General features: G+C 37.0%; 3 protein-coding genes across 3 annotated transcripts; 1 reads left to right on the top strand and 2 right to left on the bottom strand.

Annotated features, from left to right (window-relative positions):
- Positions 1–432: 432 nt before the first annotated feature.
- Positions 433–6,736, bottom strand: ciarta (circadian associated repressor of transcription a). Its single transcript, XM_039678934.2, has 6 exons — positions 6,522–6,736; positions 3,970–4,313; positions 3,200–3,275; positions 2,632–2,710; positions 2,371–2,530; positions 433–1,114 (listed from the first exon to the last, which is right to left on the bottom strand). Exons 2-6 carry the CDS (start codon positions 4,309–4,311, stop codon positions 641–643), a joined length of 1,131 nt encoding a protein of 376 aa, XP_039534868.2. The 5' UTR covers positions 4,312–4,313; positions 6,522–6,736; the 3' UTR covers positions 433–640.
- Positions 6,737–15,208: 8,472 nt separating this feature from the next.
- On the bottom strand, positions 15,209–16,652 carry mrps21 (mitochondrial ribosomal protein S21). Its single transcript, XM_039678346.2, has 2 exons — positions 16,494–16,652; positions 15,209–15,607 (listed from the first exon to the last, which is right to left on the bottom strand). The coding sequence occupies exons 1-2, from the start codon at positions 16,574–16,576 to the stop codon at positions 15,427–15,429; spliced, it is 264 nt and encodes an 87-aa protein (XP_039534280.2). The 5' UTR covers positions 16,577–16,652; the 3' UTR covers positions 15,209–15,426.
- Positions 16,653–19,629: 2,977 nt separating this feature from the next.
- crabp2b (cellular retinoic acid binding protein 2, b) lies at positions 19,630–22,465 on the top strand. Its single transcript, XM_039678347.2, has 4 exons — positions 19,630–19,997; positions 21,118–21,296; positions 21,655–21,771; positions 22,097–22,465. Exons 1-4 carry the CDS (start codon positions 19,904–19,906, stop codon positions 22,145–22,147), a joined length of 441 nt encoding a protein of 146 aa, XP_039534281.1. The 5' UTR covers positions 19,630–19,903; the 3' UTR covers positions 22,148–22,465.
- The last annotated feature ends 5,148 nt before the right edge of the window (positions 22,466–27,613 follow it).

Raw genomic sequence — 27,613 nt, forward strand, 5'->3', positions numbered from 1 at the left:
TGCTTCCCAGATTATAGAATAACACTTCATGATGCATCCCATCAGTTGTTTGGCTCTCTGTAACTTAATAAAAATACAACATTGAGCAATTAAAATGGCCCACATGTTCGGACTCTCAAGGGTCATTTTAAGGCTGCTTATAAGATCACAGAATGTTCAAGTAAAGAAGTAATAAATAAAACTGCCTCGAAAATATCCTCCCATACCACAAATCTATTCCATTCATTGCTCAAAGTGGTTCTCAATTCAAGTCAAAAGGACATTATTAAGGTATATTGTCTGGATGTTTTATCAGACTATTCTTCTAGCTTCATAAATATTGTCGGAAGCTTGTGTTATCATGAAAGGCAGTGCAGTAGAGTGATATCTGTGCATGTTTCACCGGTTGACCATATGGCTCAAGCACGTATTTTAAGACACATCTCTGACCTCTTAGGATTTAAGAAATGTAGAATCTATAATCTTATAAAAACAAATCTTATGCCATACTGTACATATGATAACTTCTGTGTTGTGGCAGAAGGTAAAGTCCGAGTAACTGAACAACACTTTTCACTTTGTGAAAAACAATGATTTTCCAATATCAACAGGCTGGAAAAAAAAAACGGCCATTCCTTTAAATGCGAGAAACTTCAAAACATTATGTGTTTAACATCTCTGTGCAATGACGTTTACAATTAACCTGTTTTTCTGGCCCCTCTCCTTTTACGGATTCGCCCAAATCTTTCCCACTTATAATCAAGTCTGCTGGTGGGTCAGAAGTAGGAGTCGTGGAGGACACCGACCAATCCTGCATAAACAAAATGCTGCCATCTGTGGCTGATGGTGGTATTACAAGCGGAGGCGGTCTTCCTTTCGCAGTCACAGGGGTTTCGTTTAAGGAGTTTGTCTTTTGCTGAACTTGAAGATGGCTGTTTTTGATGTGTTTGGATTCAGGTGTCATTTTACTTTGATTAGTACAGATTGCACTGTCTTCGAGTTCGCTAAATGTGGTTTCAGAGTTGCTGAGCCATGAGCTAGTATCGCTGGGGCTTGGTCCTCGATCGTCCTGTAGAATACGTTTGCTGCTTGAGGAACTTTGCGAGTCAGAGTCTGACCAACTTAATCTGCGTTTCTGTAAGAAAAAGGGTTTTGATGAGGAATTAAACCATTCAAGATTGTTGTAGATTGTAAAGGCCCTGATATCACAATGCTTCATTTAGGCTTTTATTCTAGGGCTGTCAACTTTAGCCGTTTAGTCGACTAATCGTTTAGTCGACATTTTTATTGATTTACTCCTTGATATTTATTCCTTTATAAGCAGTTATTTATTACTGTATTCTAAATATAATGATCCTATGTTTTATCCCCAACTTTAAATGCTTTGATAATTTAAGATATTTTTGTAACAGCGCCACAGTTTTAGCGCACCACATGGAACACTCGGGAACTGCACCTGTGGCTGGCTGCGCTGGTGCTTCTCGCTCATTAAGTAATATAGGTAGATTTGCTGTATTCATTCAGTTAGAACGCTACTTGTTTTGGCTTTAGTCGACAAAATGTCCAAGAAATCTAAATATTTTGTCTGGCTGCGTTTTACAAAAAAAAAAGACGACAAGACTGTGGAGTGCAAGCTATGCGACCTAAAGCTAACTTACCATAGCTCGACGACCAATATGGCATTCTGGAAAAGTTCAGATGTTTTTATCTCGATGCTGCGTGGACGCACTTTAAAAAAAAAATATAATAAAATAAAAAACATTTGAAATCGAATTTGAGCGCGCAAAAGACGTGAGCAGGCCCTTTAACGGCTTTATCATGCTGACTCAATAGATTGTGTTTTCTTAATGTTTTTTGTTTTTATTTGTACACTAATAATGTAACAAAACGAATATAAGCCTATATGCCTTCCAACTATACAGCCTATTATTATGATTGTTTTTTAGGCTATTTGGGTTTTTAGTCGACTAATCGTTGCGCAGGACCAGACTTTGGTCGACTAAAGATTTCTTTGGTTGACTACAGCCCTATTTTATTCACATATAAACATTGATCAGCGAACATAAACAGAAGCTCAATCGAAACGTGAGAATCAACCTCATTGGTTCTTGCATGTCACGCGAACATGCTTGAGCTTCCGTTTACCACAACTGATGTGTGAATTGATGAATGTTTATATGAAATTAAAAGCCTAAATTCAATCTGAAAGCTCTCAGATTTCATCTTCATTCCGAAGATGAACGGAAGTCTTACAAGTTTGGAGCAACATAAGAGAGTAAATAATGATACAAGTTTAATTTTGGGGTGAATTATCCCTTTAAGTGGAAAAACTTTTTGAACCGAGAAAAAACTTGTTGTTTGTTTTGTTTCAAAGCACTTCTTTCCGCTTACCTTTACAGGAATATGTAACTGGTCCTGATTCCAGCGTGGAGGCAGACTAGTCATAAAGTTTTGGAATGAAGGGGTGCCATCGCGATGCTGAGGCCTCACCTGAGGGAACCAAGCCTTTAACATCATCTCCAACTGCAGAATAGTGCCCATATACTTCTCCCTATGGAGGTATAGAAGACAAATAAGATTTAATAAAAGGCATTATATGCATTTTAATATGATGCAGAGAAATGGATTGTTGAACAGAATAAAATAAAATACCCAAGGTCAGGTTTTTGTAGAACACCCACAATCCTTCGCAATCTATCCATGGCAACACTCTGCTGAAATGTGCTCAAACCTGCCAAAAAAGAAACAAATTAATAAATAAAATGGATAAAAAAAATTACATAAGGTGTGGACATACACTACCATTCACATGTTTGGAATTTTTTTTAAACATTTTTTGAAAGAATTATCTTATGATCATCAAGTCTGTGTTTATTTGAAATCAAAACTTTAATCAAATAATATAATACTAAAAAGTATATATTTATACTACAAATAATATAAATATAAATATATACTACAAATAATACTAAAAATGTTATTTTGTTAATATTTAAAAATATAATTTATTCCTTTGATGATCAAGCTGAATTTTCTTTGATGAATGGAAAATGTAAAAAAAACGGCATTTATTTGAAATAGAAATCTTTTGTAACATTATAAATGTTTACTGTCATTTTGTATCAATTCAATGCAATCTTAAAGAATAAAAGTTGTTTTTTTTATCTTATTGGCCCCATTTTTGAAAGGTAGTGTATATAGATTTTTTTTAATGCATTACCTTTTTCATATCGACCTGTTTTCAACCCATTCAACAGCCCCAACAGAGGCCTGATGTACCCGTGCAGGTCTGAACACTGTAAAAGAAATTAGATTAAAACATTAAAAACACACAACATTTAAAAACTGTGTCATTTTAAAGGAATGGACTGCCTTAAGACTTCAAGAGAGGAAGAAGAACACTAACAGATCAAGTTAGTGCCTACGCACCTTCAGTGCTTCGCCCCTAAACATGACTCATTCTGAATTTCCAAAGCTTTGTATTATTAAAAAGTTGCACACAGACCAATGTATCAACATGACCACCCAGAACTGTAAGTAAATGATACCACTAGGTGATCAGATCTGATTTGTTCATAACATTTTCAACACATATTGGTTTGTGTTTCTCTGTCACAATGGGATGCAAAGAGGCTTATATAGAAGGATGGCCCATTTACCAAACTATTTCACATGACAGCCACTCACAAGCTGATGTGTGAGAGAATGTGCTTAGTAATGGTGTGCATTTCACATTTGAAAGGGGCGCTTAAAGGTACAGCGGCCTAAAATGTACGGTTTGCATGTAAGGCTCATTAAAAACTACTCGACTGAAATAAGTGGATCTTATCTGAAATAAGTGGATCACACATCACAATATTCCTTATTTAAATACTTCTTGCTCAAGGCATACTCAAAAAAAGTCATTAATCGTAGGCTGACACTAATGCAAAATACAAGAGAAGCAGAACGCACGAACAAATCACAGGGTAAAGAGATTTTCAGACTTACTTTGCGTGCAAACCTCAGGTCTCCCTCTGTGGGAATCCTTTCATATGGCGCTGGGTTCTCACTGTTGTAAGCTGGAGATGCCGAGAAACATCCAGTTTGACCAATTTCAACTCTATCACTCTTCTGGTTCACAAAGGTGAGAGTCGATTTGGAATTTTGAGAGCTCCCGTTGGCCAAGGAGAATAGCTTTGGATCAGGCGCAACTCCTGCGGCTTTACTCTCAGAGGTGAAGACCTCAGATTCGTCCTCCGTCTGGTCACTCTCACTGTACTGGAGAGAACTGGGGGTCGAGGAGAGGGAATATTGCATTTGCCATTTGGAAGGACTCCCCGGTGACAGCATCACTGAAATGTGAGAAAACAGATATGTGTGAGGTGGCAGATTGTTCAAAGCTGAAGAGCGATGGGCTGAAATGAGCTGAACTGATGCGAGCAAATGATTTCTCTCAAGGGAACAAGGCAGCAGAAAATTATGAGGAAATACAGAAGAGAGAATGTTAACAAAAAGCACAACAGGGGAAAGGGCCGGTTGACTGGAATGTTTTGGACACTAGGGTTGCAAATCCTTGTTAAAACTGCTAGAATGACTTAGAGCATAGGTCTTCGACTCTGCTCCTGGAGGTCCACTGTCCTGCAGAGATATATTCCAACCTGAATCAAACACACCTGAACCAGCTAGTCAAGCTCTTCAGGATCACTTGAATAATCACAGACTGAAGCAGGTTTGATATAAACTCTCCAGGAGTAGGGTTGAGGCTCTACAATAGTTTAAAAATGACTAAATTACCATCTAACTACTTTGCAAAAGTGTGTTGTAGGCTAATTAAGAGTTGAAAGTGTCTTATTGCAAAAATATTTCTTATTTTTATTAATGTTGAAAATAGCGGAAACCTTTTATATCCTTTTACAAGGATCCTTTTCCTTATGCTGATACAATTTTTCAGGATTCTTTGATGAATAAAAAATTTCAAAGAAAATAATTTATGAGAGAGTGAGTGGGTGGAGTGAATGGAATGTGTGTGTGTATGTGAGAGAGAGAGAGAGAGAGAGAGAGAGAGAGAGAGAGAGAGAGAGAGAGAGAGAGAGAGAGAGAGAGAGAGAGAGAGAGGGAGTTAGTGAGTGGAATGTGTGTGTGTGCGGCCTGGTAAACCCTACATTATGGTTTTACCCTACAAACCCCACAAAGATGGCAATATCCGAAATGCGTGTCAGGACATTTTTGGTCCCCATGAGGGAAACAGCTTATAAATCATACGAAGATGTTTTTTGAAAATGTAAAAACGCAGGGTAGGGTTTTATGAGTAGGGTTAATGTAGGGGGGGGATAGAATATAGTTTGTTCAGTATAAAAATCATTATGTCCCCATAAAACATGAAAACACAATGTGTGTCTACAGTACAGTATAGTACATGCAAACGTGTATATGTTGGCTTAACTGGACTAAAATAACCCTTATTATTGAGGTGACAGACTAAAATGTTGTAAGTCAAGAAACAAGAGAGGTGCTAGCACCAAACAAACAATTGGGAACAGACAGTGTGGACAAAAAAAAAAGAATACAGGAACACGGGATACAGTCCAAAGTAGAAAGCAAGATCGTGGAGATTCCACAATTATCCTGTTTAAAAAAATAACTCTATCCATGAAGAACAGCACGCCATGTTCCTTTCACTAGGTCAAAGGCCGCAATACCACATATGGTCTGTATTTTAAGAAGAAAAAAACATAGGAGTTTTGAAAAGCACATGAATATGCTATGTGCATGCCTATAATGACTATACCTTACAATGTTGTTTAGACGGACAGCTATAAATACAGTGTAGGGTTTCAGAATTGACGAAAACACTCTGAGGGCATGTGGCTCATAAAAAATAAACAGCTAGGCGGTGCCATTAAGACAAATTAACTTTCACCAGATGGACTGCTTGGTGATATAAAAAATATCGGTATAGAGGAAGAAAGACATATTGGATAAAAGCTTTTGCAACATGAATACATGTAACACGTAAATATTAAACATTTAAAGAACATTATTATTTATGCGGAGTTGACTAAGCTCTTGGAACGTAACGTTATGTGGGGTGTGACGCATAACAATCCATAAAAACGTTAGCTTTTAAGCCAATACATAGAAATATTATTGAAACGGGATTTTTTTTCCCTATATATTGAAAAAATTAAATTTTCTTCACATAAACATGAAAATCATTTTAAAAGTAATAATAAAACATCAACCACATGTGGGGGGGAACAACGGAAAATATCACCGTAAGAGAACTTGATCAAATGTATATGCTCACCAGTCTCAGGTTGTAATGGATATGTAAGCTAATTTCCTAATTTTCAAATTATTTCAAATTGCAATTATGCCATGATGACAGACATAAACTGGCAAAACAAAGGGATAATGCAGCTCAACGTGGTGTAAACACACATCAAGCGAGATGCCAAACACGTGTAGCAGCTAGCATTTCTGGAATATAACGGAGATATTTATTAACATTCTTTTAGATGTAAAAAAATATTACTATTAATAATTAATAATTCCCTTACCTTAATACTCGGTCGTTTCTGGGTCGGTACCACAACAACCTAGCTCCACTGACACAATCTGACCTGTTGTGCGTACGCCTAAAAGTAGTTTCATACAATCTAATGCTTAATAAGATTGTGTGTCGACGTCTTCGTCGTTCGCAGTATTGTCCTGTCCTGAGAGATTGTTCTATCCTCTTCCTTTCTCTACTCACGTGACGTCACGTCAGTCTACAGCGAGGGACAACATGTGAATCGCATTCGCTACACGTGCTGGATAAAAGCCAAGGCAGGCTGCGCTCCCATTGGCAGAAAGATCAAAGTCGAGTAGCTGATTGGACAGAAAGTAGAACCAATCCATAAGTATCTGAGTCGGGATTGGTCGGCCTCACATGTTTGCACACCCCGCTCTTCGCACGTGGCATTCGAGTGGAAAGGCAGATACTACAGATTGAATCACGTTATACAGACGGTGCTCGTTATTCCACATTAGCAAGAGTTGGTACCCGTGACAGTTTGTTTGGAACATAACAAAATTTACCGAAAACGTTCTATTTTAGATGACCCTCAAATTATTTTAGAAGTAACCACAGCAACATGATACTTCTAATTACATTATTTATTACCTATTAATGACATATTTACGTTGCAAAAAAAAAAAAATTAAAAATGTGTTTTGTCGAAAAATCTAGACTAGAATTGATATCTAGAATAAATATGTATTGCTTCAACCAAAATAAATGGTAAATAAACTGAAACTGAATGTAGCTACTAAAATAACTACACTCAAAGAAAAAATAATAATATAGGCATTTATATTTTTTTATTAATATAATTTTAATATATTTTAATATATAAAATGGAACATTTCAAAATAAAAAACTAATTAAAAAAAAACATAATTGTATCTCATTAATACTAAAATAACACTGGTGTCACATGAAAATGCATTTTGCAAGATGAAGTATTGTGTCCCAAAAATTTCACAAGAGACCCCTTTAAAAAAAAGTCATTGCATAATCCACTCACCTTTGACTTCTTAATATTTTAGACTTTCAAATGTGGATCATTGTCAAAGTGTGTGTTGGTGAACTTTCCTTTAGCAGACTATTGTTAGTCTGACACACAAAAAAAGACAAATGCAGCTCAAAACAACAACTGTTAGTGGCTCCGTTTCATTCAAACCAAATGAGCTCATGAGTCTGCTCCCTGTGGTCAGTGAAATTACCAGGCAATATTATATACATTGCATTGTATTCTGGACTTTGGCTTGTTTCATGGTTACTCAGGGAGGTTGTGCACTTTACATAATATATTTATATATAGTTTAATAATTGTGTTTTTTTCTGTTAAGGTCTATGTAATTGTGTCTCAACTTAACAGTACAAAATCCTAATGTGTTGTCTAAACACAAAACATTTATGTTAAGTAAAAAAAATATGTACATCCAGAGGGTGGCAGTATAGTGCGAGCCGACTGCCATTTTGCCCGAACTTAATTTTATTGTGTTCAATCTGCTTAAATCTACGAACAATTTAGGTTTACTTAATCCGTTTGTGTTGGATTACATGATTGATTTGTGTTGCCTTAACTGAAACTGGGCAGTGCTTTTAGTTCCCAGCATGCTTTGCATATGGTTGAATTAAGAGAGAATAAATGTTAAAATTAAGTGTTATTTTATGTTTTTTTGAGAAATTTAGAAAAGGGGAAGCCTTGATAGTGTGTAATAAAGTTTAATGTTAAATTACATAGGAATTATTAAACCATTTAAATTACAGTGGCTTACCATTGTGGAGAAGAGTGGAGCATTTTGTTTGGCTGTCGACTGATTTCATTATTTTCAATTGAATTGCGTGAAGGAGTATGTAAATCTTAGCATTCAAGATTCTGTGCTTCTGCTAACAAATAGCTAGCTAAAGTCGATCAATTTAATTAAAAGTCACAGAATCAAATGAAATATAAATGAATGAATGAATATAATAAAATGCCTTTGAATCATATCAGGAAGCCTTTAAAAATTCACGTTGAAACTACTTAAATTGGGGAATTTAAAATTACATAATTCTATTATGTTGAAGTAACATGAACAAATTATGTTTTTTTTAACGTAATCCAGTTATGTGGAACCTGTTGACAAATTAAAATGAATTAAAGCCAACACTTTTTTGCACTTTCAAGAGTAATTGTGAGTCTTTCAGGGCATATGAATTCACTTTGAGCCAGCACTGAAGACTTACTGTGTGACATAAAGATTTGGTACATATTTTTATTGTATTCTGAATCCAAAATCAGATTATAGTTAGATAACTATGGACATTACAGAATTACTGTGAATAGAACCTTTCATTTTACATTTTTATTCTGTCTGCATCACACATGAATGCATTGAAAGCGTATTCACTTTTTCAATCTGTAAACCATTGAAGGTGACCGATTCAGCTTTCTGCAGCTCTGTTGTTGTTGCCCACCTGTAGGTCAGCAGCCAACGCACACAACAGAATATAGGTCACATGTTAACCATGCTCTACATTCTTAAAATCAATACCCTCAGTCACAATGATAATCACGACTCTATTGGAAGCTGGGCACGTTAAGGCTCATCTGTAGATGACTAAAACTTGCACTTGATTAAGTCAAAAATATATGGGTTTTTAGCTGACATCAGTGTTATTTTAATATCACTGAAATACTATAGTTTTTATTTTGTACATGTATATTTTTTTAGTTTATAACTATTTCAGTTTTAGTTATTTTACAGTTATTTTTAAATATGCTTATATAGGTTTTTACAAATTTGTATTTTAGTTTTATATATGTATTAATATACAGTATATGCCTAATGAATATAAGATTTGTAATGTTTTTAAAATAAGTGTCTTATGCTCTCAGAGGCATTTATTAGATTAAAAATATAACAAAAAAAGGAGTAACATTGTGAAATATTATTAAAAAAATAATAATAATAATTTGAAAATGTAGTTTATTCCTAGGGCTGTCAAACGATTAATCGCAATTAATCGCATCCAAAATAAAAGTTTGTGTTTAATATAGGCCTATGTGGGTGCATGGTGTATAATTATTTTGTATATATATAAATACACACATGCATGTATATTTAAGAAAAAAAATTATTTATATATATAAAATATTTATATATATATAATATAAATTATATACAAATCAATATACATGAAAATATTTCTTAAATATACATATACAGTGCACTCATATATTATGTAAACACAAACTTTTATTTTGGATGTGACTGTTACGAACTGCTCTGAGGCTTGTAGATGAAGATCCAAATGCAGCTTTATTTAAGATTAGTCGTACAGGCAGGGTCAAGAATTAGCAGACAGGACAATGGAGGAAACACAGTGGGAATCCGGGAAACAGGCAGAGGTCAGGGCAGGCAGCAATAATCAAAATCCAAAAAACAATCCAAAGTCATAAACCAGAAACCAAACACGGAAAACCGCTCAGAAATGCAGTGTAACACTTAAACAAGACTTCGCAAACACTGAACGTGAACACAAGGTATATATAGACACACTAACAGGATGAGACACAGGTGAATGGAATCAGTGAATGAGGTACAGGTGAATGTGATCAGTGATGATGAGTCCGGGCAGTGAGTTCTGGGAAATGTAGTTTGTGTGAAACATAGTCTTATCTGGTGTGGAGTGCCCTCTAGTGACTCTCAAGGGCACTCCACCTGGTGACCGTTACAGTGACTAATCACGATTAATCGTTTGACAGCCCTATTTATTCCTGATGCAAAGCTGAATTTTCAGCATCCAGTCTTCAGTTTCAAATGATCCTTCATAAATCGTTCTAATATGCTGTTTTGATGCTCAAAAAAATATTAATTATTATTGTCAACCCGAAACATTTTTTTAAATAGAATTTTTTTAAAATTATAACTTTTGATCAATTGAATCCTTGCTGAATAAAATTATTGATTTCCTTGAAGTATTGACCCCCCCCCCCAAATAAACATATCAGTTACAATTATTAGAGTTAATATTAAGATTATTTTCTTAAAAACTAAATAAATAATGAATGTTTTCTTAAAAAAACATGAAATCAAAAAATTAAATAATAATAGTAAACTAAAAAATCATAAACTGAAATTAAATAAATATATAAAAGGGATATCCTCTTTACTGCATACGTTAAACTCCTCCTTGTTTTTCACTTACTGGTTCATTGTGGATTTCACAGTGTAGCATGAAGGAGAGGCTCCATCCATATGAACCGCTATGAACTCACTAAACCAGCAGCCCATCCCCCTGGTTTACAAACAAGAATATCTGAACCCTGGGGCAGAATGCTTTCACACAGCTTAGGATATTTTTCAGCCAGCGCACACTTCAACATGCACAACTATACCAATCAAACAGAGCTTTTGGATACAATAAAAACAGGAAATCGTTTAAACGTTGACTGCACTCTCAGAAAAAAAGGTACAAAAGCTGTCACTGTGGCACCTCCCCAGTGACAGCTTTTGTACCTTTTTTTCTAAGAGTGTGTAAATACACAACTCTGTAGTGAAAAAAAAAAAAAAGGATATTGTGAATGACATTGTTTAGCCCCAAAAAAACTGAAGCAACAGGAGAGGCACATCTTACATTTTTTCTGTAGTAGGCTTAAATGCAAACATGACCGCATGGAAAACACAACACTTCCCCCATCCAGCTATACGTTGGGTTGAACTTAATGACCAGACCCATCCCCCATATATCACAGAGACCTTGAACTCTTACTATAAGTCCCATCCAGTTCAATGCAGTTCAGCTTTTTCTTAGTCTGGTCACTGAGCATGCCCAAATTTCAGACTGAAGAATTGTTTGTCACAAATCACGGGTTGCTTTGATATAAATACAATAATGTTGTTTAGATATTAGTTTCTTTTTTAACAATTTATTAATGGTTAGTTTCTTCTGGTAATGAAAGTATTTTAAGTGATAGATGACATGAGAATAGGCAGTTTACCCATTAACTTAACCTTAAACAATAAGGTTATCAAATACAAACTTGCTGTGGTATTTAACAACCCCCTAGTTAGTAGTTCACTTTTAAAAAAAAAAAATGCTTTTGCTGATAATTTACTCACCCCCGTGTCATCCAAGTTGTCCATGTCATTCTGTCTTCAGTCGGAAAGAAATTAAAGTTTTTGAGGAAAACATTCCAGGATTTTCTCCATATAACGGACTTCAATGGGGTCCAAATGAGAGTTTCCGTGCAGCTTCAAAGGGCTTTAAACAACACCAGATGATGAATAAGGGTCTTATCAAGCGAAACGATCGGTCATTTTAAAAATAAATAACAAAGTTTAAGTTTTATAAGCTCAAATGCTCGCCTTGCTCTGTTCTGTGGTGCGCGTTCGTGACTCTCCTGTTTGAACTCGTTCATCACAATAAACAAATCTTTTTCCGAGTCGTTTGGTTAATTCAACGAACGAAATGAACGAATTGACTCGAAAAAAGATTCGTTCATTTTGATGAATGAGTTCGAACAGGAGAGTCACAAACTCGCATCACAGAACAGAGCGAGCATTAGAGCTTAAAAAAATTAAACTTTGTTATTTATTTTTGAAATGAGTGATCGTTTCGCAAGATAAGACCCTTATTCAACGTCTGGAATCGTTTAAAGCCCTTTGAACAGTTTGCAGTTTGCACTGAAACTGTCTTTTGGACCTTGAACCGTTTGGTTCCCATTGAAGTCCATTATATGGAGAAAAATCCTGGAATGTTTTCATCAAAAACCTTAATTTCTTTTCGACTGAAGAAAGAAAGACATGGGCATCTTGGATGACATGGGGGTGAGTAAATTATCACCAAAAGTTTTTGTTAAAAGTGAACTACTTCTTTAAAGCATTTGTCAAAAGCTGGAATTGAAACTTTATAATAATGCTATTTAACAATCTTGCTACATTTAACATTACACTTTTTTAAATATGTACCTTTAAACATCCTTATACCATGCTCAGTCTGAATACGTGATTCTGACTGGCTGGAAAATGTGCATTTAAACCATAAATTCCAGTCAGTTTAAGCACCATATTAATGCACTGTTTTCATTGGCTACTCTCAGAGTTTTGAAACCGGTGGAGAAGACAGCCTGGAAAAAAGCCAATCGTTTACAAAAATAATCGGATTTGGACTGACAGAGTGAATGTAGCCATTGAAGCACGTGATCATCAACACTGCCCTGCCATTTTACTTAATAAAATATCTTCGCCAGTGTATTGCTACATTATATTTCTCAGCAATGCTTCGTGTCGGGTGGCAACTTTGCCTTCACGTCGAGCGTGAAATGATGTCAATCGCCAGTTAACAGTTGGTAACATTTTTGTGAATTCTGCAATTAAAAAGTGTGAACAAATATGAACAACGCTTGGGACAGTCGACAGTGCTGCATCGTCAGCCTTGCCAATTTAAATATTAAAGCTCAAGAAGACGCGAAAGGGAATGAGTTACTTGAGGAAAACAGCGCACCAATACTGAATTGAGCTCTCTTTCACATCTTCTTGCGCTTAGACAGTATAAGAAGTGGACAGAGCCATCTCATTGGAACTCAAACATTGAGCCATACATTTCACTGATCTTTGCTCAAGGACTTGTCATTCATGTGTCACATTGGGGATTAACAGTCAAAGACCCAGAACCAGATATGATGAATGAAGACCTGGAGACAGAATTATAATAAATTGAAGAAAAGTTTTACTGAAGATAGTTTGCAGTTTCATCAGCAGAAGTCAGCTTCAAGTCTCACATGGAGTTCGTAGGTTGCCCCGCTTACAGTTGCACCCTTCACCAAGGTCTAAGCTATGCCCTTGCTTCAGGTTGAGTGATTCTTATTGGCTATGAATAAGATAAACAGTAATTTTCCACACATATCAGATTGACTGAAGAGTATCTCCAGCGATTATGCGGCGGACACTCTGACCCTGAAGTTAGTCATGTCGTGACTCGTGACCTTCAAGGTCGCAGATTTGGGTTGCTGGGTGCCAACATGTCCCGAACAACAACTCAGTCAATCTCCAATAATGCAGTGGTTCCTTAACCTGTACCTAAAAAGACTAACACACACCGACACACAGCTTTTCCAAGGATGGATTTGGCCAGGCTCTAACTATTAACAGGAGAGTCCTCTCAAAACATCAAGATAATACGTTCTTTCCCTCAAGGAGAGCTACACTTTAATCTAACTGGAAAGTAGGGCTTTAATTGAGAAATGGTCCCTTAAACTATAGACTTCAATGACCTCTGTGACTGACCATAGTTGTCAGAGTACCCTAGAAAACATATGTATTGACATGTTAAAGACCTTTCTCAAACACAGAACGTGTCCATATTTCATTTCTGGAAGCCGGGCTAAATGACCAAACTGTTACTGCATTTATATCAAATACAGACCTTAGAGAATACATGAAAAAAACATTTCAGTAATCACACTGGTAACTTCAATAACTTCAATAAGTAAAATCTCACAAGCCTATGTGATATTTAGAAGGAAAAAGATTGATTAATACCTTGATCATTCATTACACATACAGTCTGGTTTAGTCTCTTTTTTTTAAAGTCCCTGGTTATTCCACTTTACCAGACAATAGAGTTTAACAATACTTCCCCAATATTTAACCAGTCATTTAAAAATGTAGACAGACTACATAAACAAAACTTGTAGGTATAAAAGAATCACTGATAGGTCTCAGGTTTTAGCAGACCTTCTGCATTTTCAAATTGTTAGCATGGAGAAAAGATAAGATTAATGAGTGACTACACTGTTCCCACTTCGTTTAGGATTTGTTTAAATTGGTTTGCTATTGCTACTTTAAACATTGCACAATGTGGACATTTTAAAGGGATAGTTCACTTTGAAATAATTTTTTGGTATGTTTTAACTTACCTCAAGGGTATCCAAGATGTAGGTGTCTTTGTTTCCACTTTGATATTTTTAGGTCAAACTGTTCTTGTCTGTCAGTCATATAATGGAGGCCTATGGTCACCACCTCAAAGAGCATGCACAGAGAAGTCCAAATTAAACATGATTTAATGACTCGTAAATGTAAATACACATTGATGGCCTAAGACACGAAACGAGCGGTTTGTGTGAGAAAACGAACAGTATTTATATTGTTTTTACCTCTTGTAACCACAGCCATGTCCAAGTGATCTGAGGGCGTGGGCGCTTTGGTCTGATCAAGTGCCGGAAGTGATCTAAATATGGTTGTGAAAAAAATTAAAATTTGTCTGTCGATATATCAAAATCATCTTCCATTGTGATTTCACGTATATCTAAATATGTTTAGATCTTCAGTGAAAGATAACACTTCCGAAATCTGTGTAAATAACTGATTTAAAAGCGCGAGAGATCACTTCCGACGCTTGCGCAGACCGAAGTGCCCGTGCCCCCTTAGATCCCTTGGACGTGGCTGTGGTTACAAGAGGTAAAAACGATATAAATACTGTTCGTTTTATCACACAAATGCCTCGTTTTGTGTCTTGGGCCATCAATGTGTACTTACATTTACGAGCGCACTACATTTCTGATGCCCTTGAGGTAAGCTAAAATGCTAAAAGTGAACTATCCCTTTAATTGCTAGCACTGAAAATAATATGTCTTACATGCAATAAAACACAATTCATATTTATGTACAATGCATTTATTGTTAGTGATGTTTAATAAAAATGACAAATTCCTATGATTTAAAGCTTTTTATAATTAATAAAAACATACAATGGTTTATAGCCTACAATATCAGAACACAAGATAGAAATAAGGTGATGATAGAACAGTCCTGCAAAGACCTTTTTGACACGTGGATCTTCATCTTTGTAAAACACCAAAGATGCTTCTGAGGCAGATCACAATGCATGACTCATCTGGTGCTCAACATGAACAGTCAGTTTATGTCATCTTAACATCCAAGCCATGGATCTTGTCTTTGTGACCTTGCTACGAATGATAACTTGCGGGCCATCTCAGCGTTGTAGATTCTCTTACAGTTGTCGTAACTCTTTCTCTGTCGCTCACGACAGGGTTTCTCATAGTCTCTTTTACGTTTCACAGATTCAATTATTCCGTCTGAGGACAGCACTCTGCAGAGAAAAAGAGCACATAATTACAATACCTGTACACATGAAATAGCCTACTGAATAATTTGGTTAAATGGCTGAAAACAAGGCAACCTTTCAAAGCAAATCCAAGCTTAAGCATTGCGAAAGTATGATTATAAAACCGATCCGAGGTAAGAGTTTTGATATAATCAGTGTTTTGATCATATGTCCATGCCCCAGATTGCATGACTACAACTCAACTGCACCCCCTAACACACTTCTTGCAATGATGCATCTAACTCGAATAATTTTTGATTGACTTTATTTCATTTAATCTACTATGCAAATATAAAGCAAAGTTGAAGGAAAGAAATAAGTTTAAGTTGAAGTGTGAATATTAATAACTGGAAATAATTAACTGTAAAATTATATATATATATATATATATATATATATATATATATATATATATATATATATATATATATATATATATAATAAAAGATCAATTACAATATTAATAAACTACAATAGCGTATAGAAAATACTACAATAACACTAATACACTAAAAACACTAATTTACACCTCTAACTCCTGTCATTCACTATTTAACATACTAATGTTCTTTAATCATGTTATTATGCGTTAACAGGAACATCTCCTACTTCTATTTTTTTTTTTTTTTATTTACTGGTTCGTTCAAAGTCTTGAGTGAGGGCTCTCTGCAACTAACGTTAAATTTCAGCAGTGCATTCACCGTTGCATAAACTAAATGACCTAGCGTACTGAGAACAGATCAGTAACGGTAGGTTTACATCACTTGACATGTGTGTCGTGTAATTATGATAGGGTTACACCAGTTTCTAGATTTATAACGACACTTCTTAAATATATAGATCTCAAAATCACTCGACATCCGATAAATACCTGCTCAGAGCGCCGTATGCAGCATCGACATTGCCGTTCTGGACCATGACAGTCCGAGCAACGAAGCGAAGATGATTCGCCATGTTTCCTCCGTGTTACCATCAATTGTGCTCGTGTGGAAATGCGATCGTTTGAGCAGACAGTTCCTGTACGTGATCTCGCGAACTCTAGATGGCGCCAAATGGATTAAAAAACAGTTGCGAACTAGAAGTGGCTCAGTCACACAAAAGAGAAATTAATTCAGGCAAATTTATTAATTTGATAGATTTTTACAACATCTTTTAGCTTCATTTACAAAACAGGACTAACAGGATGGAAATAAAGAGCTAAAGTTAACCATTCCTCAGTGAGAGATTACATGGGGAACAAACTTGATGTTAATTTTGATATTTTTCAGCATATTTTTTTTAAGTTTTATAACACTTTATGTAAAATTTCACCTGCAGGATGACTAACAAGATGAACATTTAAATTAAGGACACAGCAAAAACCTATTAAATGGTTACTTTTACAACAATATTCTCTGGAATGCATTTTTGTTGATTAGATGATAAATTAAGATAGCTACACCTGTAGTATTAATAATAATTAAATGCTGTTTTCCCCCCTTTATTTTAGAAGTTGGTCGTTAAAGAATTGTAACTAAGCCTGCCCTACCATATTCATTAGGCCCATTGAGCTCCTATTATGTTTTGTGAAACGAAAGGCTCTTCACATGGCATACGGACTTAGGTCATCAGTGATTGTTATCACAAACGGCTCACTTAGTCTCCCAATAATTGACTTTTTATGTCAAAAAATTCCCCCTCCTTTGCTGTCTTTCTCTTTCATACATGAATTCCTCACCGTCTCCCGAATAATGGGGTCAGTAGTAGGTGAGTGTGGAATCAGGATTGTTTTCTCATTCAAATTCAAGTAGCTTTATTGACTCGACCACTTCAAAGAAAGACTTGCTGATGCGCTTTTAGGGGAAGCATTCAAAGGGAGAGCCAGAAAACAGCTTGAACTTTTGCCACTGTCTCCATTCTGGCTGAAAATATACAGTTTCCTTCTTTCTCTCTCACTCGTTTTCCCCCTCCGCTTTTCCTCTGTTCCATTACCAGGGATATCATTTCTTATCCAGACTTGTTGAAATGTTCTTGGTGGTGGGGGGGATCAGGGGGCAAAAGGGAGAGAAAAGAGACGGGTGGGGAGAAGCTAAGGAATCGACTGGTAATTACCTCCGAGCATTTGGAGAAGAGGATGTGGTTTCAGTTTACATGGCCTCATTCTTTCTCTCCTCCCTGGTTCCCTTTTGGCCACTCAAACACTCCATTTGCTTCTCGTCTCCTCGCTGCTTCTTTCACGGCATTTGTATGAGGAATGTGGAGACGTGCACAAAAGGAACAGAACGAAATGAAGTGAAGCAGATTAGAGCAAAGTGAGAGAAAGAGAGAGTCAATGGAACTGATTAAAGAAAACTAATGATGATACTTCATCATTTACTAAGGTCATGGGCCGTTGGCAAAATTCATTTGGATATTGATAACATGAATAATAATAATAAAGCTCAGAAATCAGGGTCTGTAACATGGCCTTAGACTGATTAAAACACTATTTTGTCTTCAAAGCATTTTAAGATGAAGCTTTTTTACTTCCAGATTACCACAGCCTTGGTTTCACAGACAGGGCTTGGATTAATCTAGGATTAGGCCTGGTTAAATTAGGCTATTTAAAGGGATAGTTCACTTTGAAATTAATTTTTGATATGTTTTAGCTTACCTCAAGGGCATCCAAGATTTAGGTGTCTTTGTTTCCACAGTATTTTCAATTTTGATATTTTTAGGTCAAACCTTTCTTGTCTGTCAGTCATATAATGGAGGTCTATGGTCACCACCTTAAAGAGCATACACAGAGAAGTCCAAATTAAACATGATTTAATGACTCGTAAATGTAAGTACACATTGATGGCCTAAGACACAAAACGAGTATTTATATCGTATTTATATCGTTTTTACCTCTAGTAATCACAGTCACGTCCAAGTAGGCCTACTCTGAGGGCGCGGGTGCTTCTGTGGAACCAGGCAATAGTCAAGAAATGTATAACATTCATTCAGTTGCCTGTCACAGTATCTCATCCTTTCTTATAGGCAAATTTGCCTCAAAGGGTTAATGTAATCAAACAGAAAAGTTACTTTATAATTAATATACTATTATTTGAATGAATATTGTTATAGTCTCAAGTAGTGGTTTAAGTGCAAATTCAAAGCCAGAGTCTTGTTAGGCCACAGACACAGAGGAGTCTACAGAAGCACCCAGCAAGAGACAGAACAGAAAAGAGCCCAGATTTGAAGCTGTGATATGATTGACTGACAATGGCTGACTGTTGTGGTTTGAATACTAACAAAGCTCAGCATGAGATGTCTTTGTTGGCATGTTTATATGAGGGAAAGGGATCTGAATATGGGGGTTTCCATGTATTTTACAGCATTTCCATTTTTTTTTTTTGACAAAAACTCCTAAACATAATGGAATGCCTTCTAATTCAGCAAATCATAACTAAATGTTACTAAATTTTAATTAAAGGGAATTTAGCCCTCAAGGGCATCCGGATGTAGGTGTCTTTGTTTTCGTTTGTTCAATTTTGATATTTTTAGGTCAAACCATTCATGTCTATCAGTCATATAATGCAGGCCTATGGTCACCACCTCAAAGAATCTGAGTGATCTGAGGGTGTGGGCGCTTTGAAGCTGTGGTAACAAGAGGTAAAAACAACATAAATACTGTTCGTTTTCTCACACAAACCGCTCGTTTCGTGTCTTAGGCCATCAATGTGTACTTACATTTACAAGTTATTAAATCATGTTTAATTTGGACTTGTCTGTGCATGCTCTTGAGGTGGTGACCATAGACCTCCATTATATGGCTGACAGACAGACAAGAACGATTTGACCAAAAATATCAAAATTGAAACTTCTGTGGAAACAAAGACACTTACATCAACTAAAACATACCAAAAATTGAAAAGTGAACTATCCCTTTAAATGTAATGTATTATTTAAAAGAATTTACTGCAGAACATAATAATCCATTTTGATCAGACTTACAAGGAAGATGTTTTGTAAGTGTGCTGCAAGTTGCAAGTTGATGTAATTGAGGTAATTAGCAGAATGACCCGATATCTCAAGGGAAATGGTGGGGCAAATAGGGGCTAGTTGGATCTTTACTGGAAGCACGCTGTGCGCGAGGAGGGGCCGCCCAATGAAACGCCGCACGGGCGCAATTCGCGCAAACGCTCCGGATTGGTCGAGAACTCAGCGCACATTTACAGGCTGATCTGAGAGAGAGAAAGACTGCTGAACGCCGGCAGATGAGAGGAGGAGAGCCATCCAAAACAACTGTTTGAAAGAAAAGAAAAGTTAAGAAGAAACATGGAATCAAACGTGGAGCGAACGTTTGCTGACTTTTCTGGATCCTGGAAAATGAAAAGTTCAGAAAACTTCGAGGAGCTATTGAAAGCACTCGGTGAGTTTTTAAAGATTATTAATTAGGCTATAAAAAGAATGTTTGAGATTATTAAAAGGAGAAATCATTAAAAAATTTTAAGTTTAAAACACATTTGATCTTTGTATTCGTTCATTTTATTTGATATAGCCTACGTTGTGATGGTTGAAAGCAAAATCTGTTGTTACTTTGCCTTGTAAAAAAGGAAAGAAAAAAAGTCTAATTAAAAGTCAGAAAAGTGCTTGGATAAGTAGTAGGCCTATATATTTGTTATTATTACTTTGGCCTACTTAAATATTTTGTATTAAGTTTTAATAAAAAATATATTAAATTAGCCATTTTGTTATAATCGTGTTGTTTGCTATAAATCGAACCAAAAAAGATATTTCGATGGTCCAGTTTAGAAATTCATAGAAGTATAGAAGAAGTTCTAGAAGTTTCTCATTCTATAAGTAATGTCAACTAACCCTCATTGGTGTATTAGTAGACTGTAGAGTGTTAGCGTTCAGATTAGTTGAATAAGCAGACATGTACTGTAGGCCTACTTGCAAAGCCTATAGTCAGTAAAATGTCTGTTGGAGAGACCATCAAAATATAGTGTTATCAGATAAGTTGCAAAGTTATAGATGTAGAATGTTTAAAGTGGACCATAAAAATAAAGTGTTACCAAAAAAAAATAAAAAAATAAAATTAAAAAAGCGACTCAGTTTGACCATAAGCTCAATAAATGGAAAGCTGCATGGAGCAATGTTATGCTTGACTTCCTCATGGGATTGTGATTAGCCTCACAAACCCTGACACAGGGCCCCTCGGCCAGCCGTTTGGCTCTGCAGACACACCGTCCCTCGACCCCAATTATTCACGCCAGAGGGAGTTCAAGCACACTGAGTATGCTGTTGCCCCTAAAGTAAATATAATGAATTCAGTCTGACTCAATATTTAAAAAAAATTCCTTGGTGTAAACATTAAGACTGGGGCACCAAATTTTAATTGCATAAATATGCAACCGCTGTTTAAATTTGTAAAACATTCCCGTGGAAATTGGACATGCTCATTAAACACAGGAAATTGGCCGTAAGGAAAAATGGCTTTGATAAATGGCCTTTTAATTTCTTAGCACATTTGTGGGTGTGTTCTACAGGCGTAAATGTCTTTCTGAGGAAGATTGCAGTTGCGGCAGCCTCCAAACCAGCTGTTGAGATTTCACAGCAAGGGGAAAGCCTCTCCATTCAGACTTCCACTAGCGTGCGGACCACTCATGTGTCCTTCACGGTGGGCGAGTCCTTCAACGAGGCTACGGTGGATGGACGCCCGTGCACAGTAATACCACCCACCCATCAATCCATCATTCCCTACATCTCAACACATCATATTCTTCTCTCTGTAAATTGCTAGACACATAATACAGAAATGTATTATAATATTTACTATCATATATAAAGTTTACTCTTGGAAAAAAATATAAATACATATTATAAACTATATTGTTATTTATATTTTCTAATACTAAACTCACTAAATGACACTAACACTAAATATGCTAACTTTATTTGATGGTGAAAGTTCACTTTTCCATCCATGTTTTCAGCAAGCAATCCTTTAATGTGACTATAAATACATTAATAAATTAATATCCAAGCTCTTTGTTGTTTTCTAACTATTTCAATTTCCCCTCTAGAGTTTTCCCAAATGGGAAACAGACAGTAAAATCACTTGTGAGCAGACACTGCAGAAGGGGGAGGGGCCTGAAACATCATGGACACGTGAACTGACCAATGATGGCCAGATGATTCTCGTAAGTACACATTCAAGCTCTTTGAATACGTGCAACTGAATTATGCCAGTAGCATTTACTATAGACTACAACCAGCATCTTAAAATGCTCAACACCTTACAGTGATATATGTTGTTCATTCGTTCTCATTAGATTGATGATGTGTAGATGTTCACATTATTAGAAGTCACACATCTCCCATTAAGGCCACTTACACTAAACAGGCCCCTCAATGCTTTGAATTTAGAGAACAAGATCTAATTCGATATGTGAATATTTAACATGTGAAGTTTAAGCCCATCGGATATGAATCTTAGATGGCGGTTTCTGATGTTTATTTTTCCAGACCATGAGAGCCGGAGATGTTGTCTGCACCCGTGTGTATGAACGAGACTGAAGGATACTTAGACCTCAGTTCATTCCATCTCAACTATGTCCACAGTAGTTTATCATTGTACAAATAGCCTGTTCCTTCCACTTTTTATATGTTTGACATGTGCTAAGTTTGTCTGTCAGAGAAGGAGAGATGTTTGAAGGGTGAGAGGCGGTACTTGTATAGTCGTGAGTTTGCATTGTTCTTTTTGATGCATTATCTGAAAAGTGTATTTATTGTTGTAATTTGTCCATTTTATGTATATGCCACAATGTGGCTTATCAATCAAAACTGTTTTTGCCAATAAACCTTTATACAAATAAACCCCCAAAAATTCCATGACTACTTCACTGTCATCCTCTGGATATATAAATCTCTTTGACACTGACCTTGGTTGCACTTTCCCCCTTATTTTCTGCCTCATTCCTTCTCTTCAAAGTGCCCTTTGTGTCCGTTCTCACTTTCTGTCTCCTGATCCAACCACTCGCTGGTTTGAACAACACTATAAATTTGTATTTCTCAAGTCTACATCAATTGTTGAATTATTTCCTGGCAAAGAGTAAAGGGGGAATGAGGGAGAGGTACGGAAAGAGTGAGTAAACGTTAGAAAAGAAAAATGATTTCATATTTTGAAGGTTATATTCCCTCTGCTCTTTCTCGCATCTGCAGCTAGTTACTGCATGAGGTCAGTGAGAATGGCTCTCATTCCTCCCTTTTTTTGTCTTTCTGCATCCAAATCCATGATCCAAACTGTTGCTTTATTCTAAATCTGGGGCATCTGAAAGTTTAATAAAAAGAATATGTCTGAATAAATGATGCAAAAAGTTGCTGATGTACTTCATTCTGCCACAGACGCACATTTATTCAGCAGTTCAAAGACTGCTGTGTTTTTCCAGTCGGACGCCAATGATGAATTTTCCAGGTTCCCAGACAACAGAGCTCACAGTGGACTTATTCAAGATTGCACATAATTTCAGTATGCTGTGTTGAGTATGTGTGTTCTACGATTCTCAGTGGTGCCGTTAAGAGTTTTAAGCTCATATAACCCACTAAGTTTATGTACGCTGCAGTGTGCAGAGTTTGCCATTAATTTACACTTTCTGTAAGAGGTTGAGAAAGTTCATAAGCTCTTCTTTAAAAAGATCAGATGCAGTGATTATATTTTTGTGGAGTTTCCTAGGTTGTACGAATGAAAACTAATAGTGAATCTTAGGTTTTATATTTACCACATAGCAACCACCTATAACTCTCTAGAACCAATCCAAAACACCCTAACAACTACCAAAGGGGCTAGCATCCACCTAGAACTCCAGCAACCACCTAACAACCATCTAGAAACCACCAAGAACGTCCTAATAACCATCTAAGAATTGCCTACAGTAGCAATCCCAACAACCACCTAGGTGTTGCAACAATCTAGAACCCCCTAACAGCTCTATAACAAAGGCTCAGCAACCATCTAACAATACACTAGCAACCACCCAGCAACCACCTAACAACCATATAGCAACCACCTTTCTATATGGCTGTTAGGTGGTTGGTGGGTTGTTGGTATTGTTAGGTGGTTTGAGGGTTGGTGCTGTATGTTTAAGTGGTTGCATGGGCCATTTCGATATGGTTGTTATAACAGGGTTAACAGTTATAACATCCATATAGAAATGGCCTTGCAACCACTTAAATATACACCAACAACCCTGCAACCACCTAACAATACCAAAAACACAGCAACCACCTTGCAATACACTAGCAACAACCCAGCAACCACCTAATAATACACTAGCAAAAACAACCAAACAACCACCTAACAACACACTAGCAACAACCACCTAACAACACACTAGCAACAACCCAGCAACCACCCAACAATACACTAACAACAACCCAGCAACCACCTTATAATACACTAGCAACAACCCAGCAACCATCTAATAAAACACTAGCAACAACCCAACAACCACCTAACAATACACTAGCAACAACCCAGCAACCACCTAACAACACACTAGCAACAACCCAGCAACCACCTAACAATACACTAGCAACAACCCAGCAACCACCTAATAATACACTAGCAACAACCACCTAACAACACACTAGCAACAACCCAGCAACCACCCAACAATACACTAACAACAACCCAGCAACCACCTTATAATACACTAGCAACAACCCAGCAACCATCTAATAAAACACTAGCAACAACCCAACAACCACCTAACAATACACTAGCAACAACCCAACAACCACCTAACAACACACTAGCAACAACCCAACAACCACCTAACAATACACTAGCAACAACCCAACAGCAACCACCAACCAACCAGCAACCACTGATTACCCAGCAACCACCAATAACCCCCTACTGACCAGCAAGCGATGAAACACATTGAACCCCTAACTACCACCCAAAACATCATAATAACATAGCAATGACCTAGCAACTAATGCTGTAGTAATCACCCAAAACATCCTAACAACCACCTAGAAATTCCCTAGCGACCGACCACGCAGAACTCTCAGATGCCACCTAGCAATGCCATAGCAACCTTTCAGAAACTCCAAAATAATACCCTTAGCAACCACCCAGAACTCCTAGTAACCACCTAACAATGCCTAACTACCAGAATGTCATAACAACCAAATTGCAATGCCACATCAACCACCAATAACCCTTAACGACCAGCAAGCAATGAAACACATTGAACCCCTAACTACCACCCAAAACCTCATAATAACCATCTAGCAATGACCTAGCAACTAGTAATGCTGTAGCAACCACCCAGAACATCCTAACAACCACCTAACAATTCCCTAGCGACCACCCAGAACTCCCAGTAGCCACCTAGCAATGCCATAGCAACCTTTCAGAAACTCCAAAATAAAACCCTTAGCAACCACACAGAACTCCCAGTAACCACCTAACAATGCCTAACTACCAGAATGTCATGACATAACAACCAGACTGCAATGCCACAGCAACCACCAATAACCCCCTAACGACCAGCAAGCAAGGAAACACATTGAACCCCTAACTACCACCCAAAACCTCATAATAACCATCTAGCAATGACCTAGCAACTAGTAATGCTGTAGCAACCACCCAGAATGTCCTAACAACCACCTAGCAATTCCCTAGTGACCACCCAGAACTCTCAGTAGCCACCTAGCAATGCCATAGCAGAAACTCCAAAATAATACCCTTAGCAACCACCCAGAAATCCTAGTAACCACCTAACAATGCCTAACTACCGTGGTTGTTGGGTTGTTGCTAGTGTATTATAAGGTGGTTGCTGGGTTGTTGCTAGTGTATTGTTGGGTGGTTGCTGGGTTGTTGCTAGTGTGTTGTTAGGTAGTTGTTGGGTTGTTGCTAGTGTATTATTATTATTATTGGTTGTTGGGTTGTTGCTAGTGTATTGCTGGGTTGTTGCTAGTGTATTGTTAGGTGGTTGCTGGGTTGTTGCTAGTGTGTTGTTAGGTGGTTGTTGGGTTGTTGCTAGTGTATTATTAGGTGGTTGCTGGGTTGTTGCTAGTGTATTGTTAGGTGGTTGCTGGGTTGTTGCTAGTGTGTTGTTAGGTGGTTGTTGGGTTGTTGCTAGTGTATTATTAGGTGGTTGCTGGGTTGTTGCTAGTGTATTGCTAGGTGGTTGCTGGGTTTGTGGTATTGAGGTGGTTGCAGGGTTGTTGTTGTATGTTTAAGTGGTTGCAAGGCCACCCACAGCACCCTGTCATTGTGGCAGCAAGTTTTGCACAAGCGATGCTAACATTTTCTTCTGAATTCAGCATTTACTTCTATTGGTTCCATCTGTCTGCCTGGAGTTCTTGACTCAGTTTAAAATTTCAAGAGAATGCCAAAATGCTTTCAGACACGGACCCACATCCGCTGCAACTCCTGGCATGTCCACTGCGCACCTCGTTAACCAGATTCATTTTACAAGCGCTCTAGAACAAGGTCGTCAAGTCTTCGCCGTGGATTTAACTCTGGCCTTGTGCGGTTTAAGCCCATTGTGGTGGTATATGCACTAAATTAGTCCCAGATCATGATTTCTACCCTTCTTTAATTGACACCATACTGTTGGAAATCAGTGGCAAAATCCACAAGCCCACACAGGTCCACTGAAGCTCCAACCATCCCTGCTGGTTGCCTTGGCAACTTACCAGTACAGGCTTCATGTCAGCTCATTCCACAGGCGGTGATGTCATGGGGCCATGCATCGCTTGATTGGCTGAGGAATGTTGCGGTTTCAAAGGAAAGCAAAAGGAAGCATGGACACACCCATTTAGGTTGTTAAAGAAAGATGGTTTGGGGGAATTAATAGTGACAAATCGTTGTCACTTTAGTAAAACCTTCCTCTGAACTCGAAGATAAAAAGCATATGGTTTCTCCATGAATGGTTAACATTCCTGTTTACCATTGCTCTGTCAACCTCATTAATGTATTGCATTGGAACTTCACTGGAAACTTGCAAACTAGGATCAGAGCAATGAGAGCATACAAATAATGTGATCCAGGAGCCATGCGGTTTCAAAGCCAATTGGTGGAGTGTTTGGTTTTCATTCAATATATGTGAATTTCAATGCTTCATCTGGTCAAAGTGCTGCCTTGTTTTGTAGTAAGGTCAAAATGTAAAAAAAATATATGTATATTACATATATAATAATATGTGACTGTGTGTATGTGTGTGTGCTTGTTTTTCTGAACCTGAATACACACTGACTCATGGGGATTCGTGTCACTGGTCCTCGAAACGAGCTTATAAATACTGTAATATAGAATTATTATTATTTTTTAAGTGTAAAAATGCATAAAGTTTTCTGTGATGGCAGGTAGGTTTAGGGTTAGAGTAAGGAGATAGAATATACAGTATGTACAGTATAAAAACCATTACATCTATGGAGAGTTCCCATAAAGATAGCAAACCAAATGTTTGTGTGTGTATGCTTCGCATGCACAGTGTTTGATGTTGTTTGTGTTTAAGGAATCATATGACTGACTTTCCGCCCTCCTGTCACACATGTGAACTCACATGACTTGAAAATAGCAAGCCATCAGCAATCTTCCCCATGTGACAACTTGCCCCGGTGCCCACCTATATTTTACAGAGGGAAAATTAGGTTGGTGACTCAATTTTCGAAGCAACAGTGACGCCCAGTGGTTGAAATGGGAGCAGGAAACAGATGATAGATAGATAGATAGATAGATAGATAGATAGATAGATAGATAGATAGATAGATAGATAGATAGATAGATAGACAGACAGACAGACAGACAGACAGACAGACAGACAGATAGATAGATAGATAGATAGATAGATAGATAGATAGATAGATAGATAGATAGATAGATAGATAGATAGATAGATAGATAGATAGATAGATAGATAGCATTTTAGTTTGTTACACTCCACATGCATTTTTTCCCAAAAGATTCTCCCTCATCATGTGACATATTTACATTTTATTTTTTACAGTCTATGCTTTTTTCATTGG

The sequence above is a fragment of the Pimephales promelas genome, chromosome 18, assembly GCF_988280905.1.
Source record: "Pimephales promelas chromosome 18, fPimPro1.hap1.1, whole genome shotgun sequence".
Lineage (NCBI taxonomy): Eukaryota > Metazoa > Chordata > Actinopteri > Cypriniformes > Leuciscidae > Pimephales > Pimephales promelas.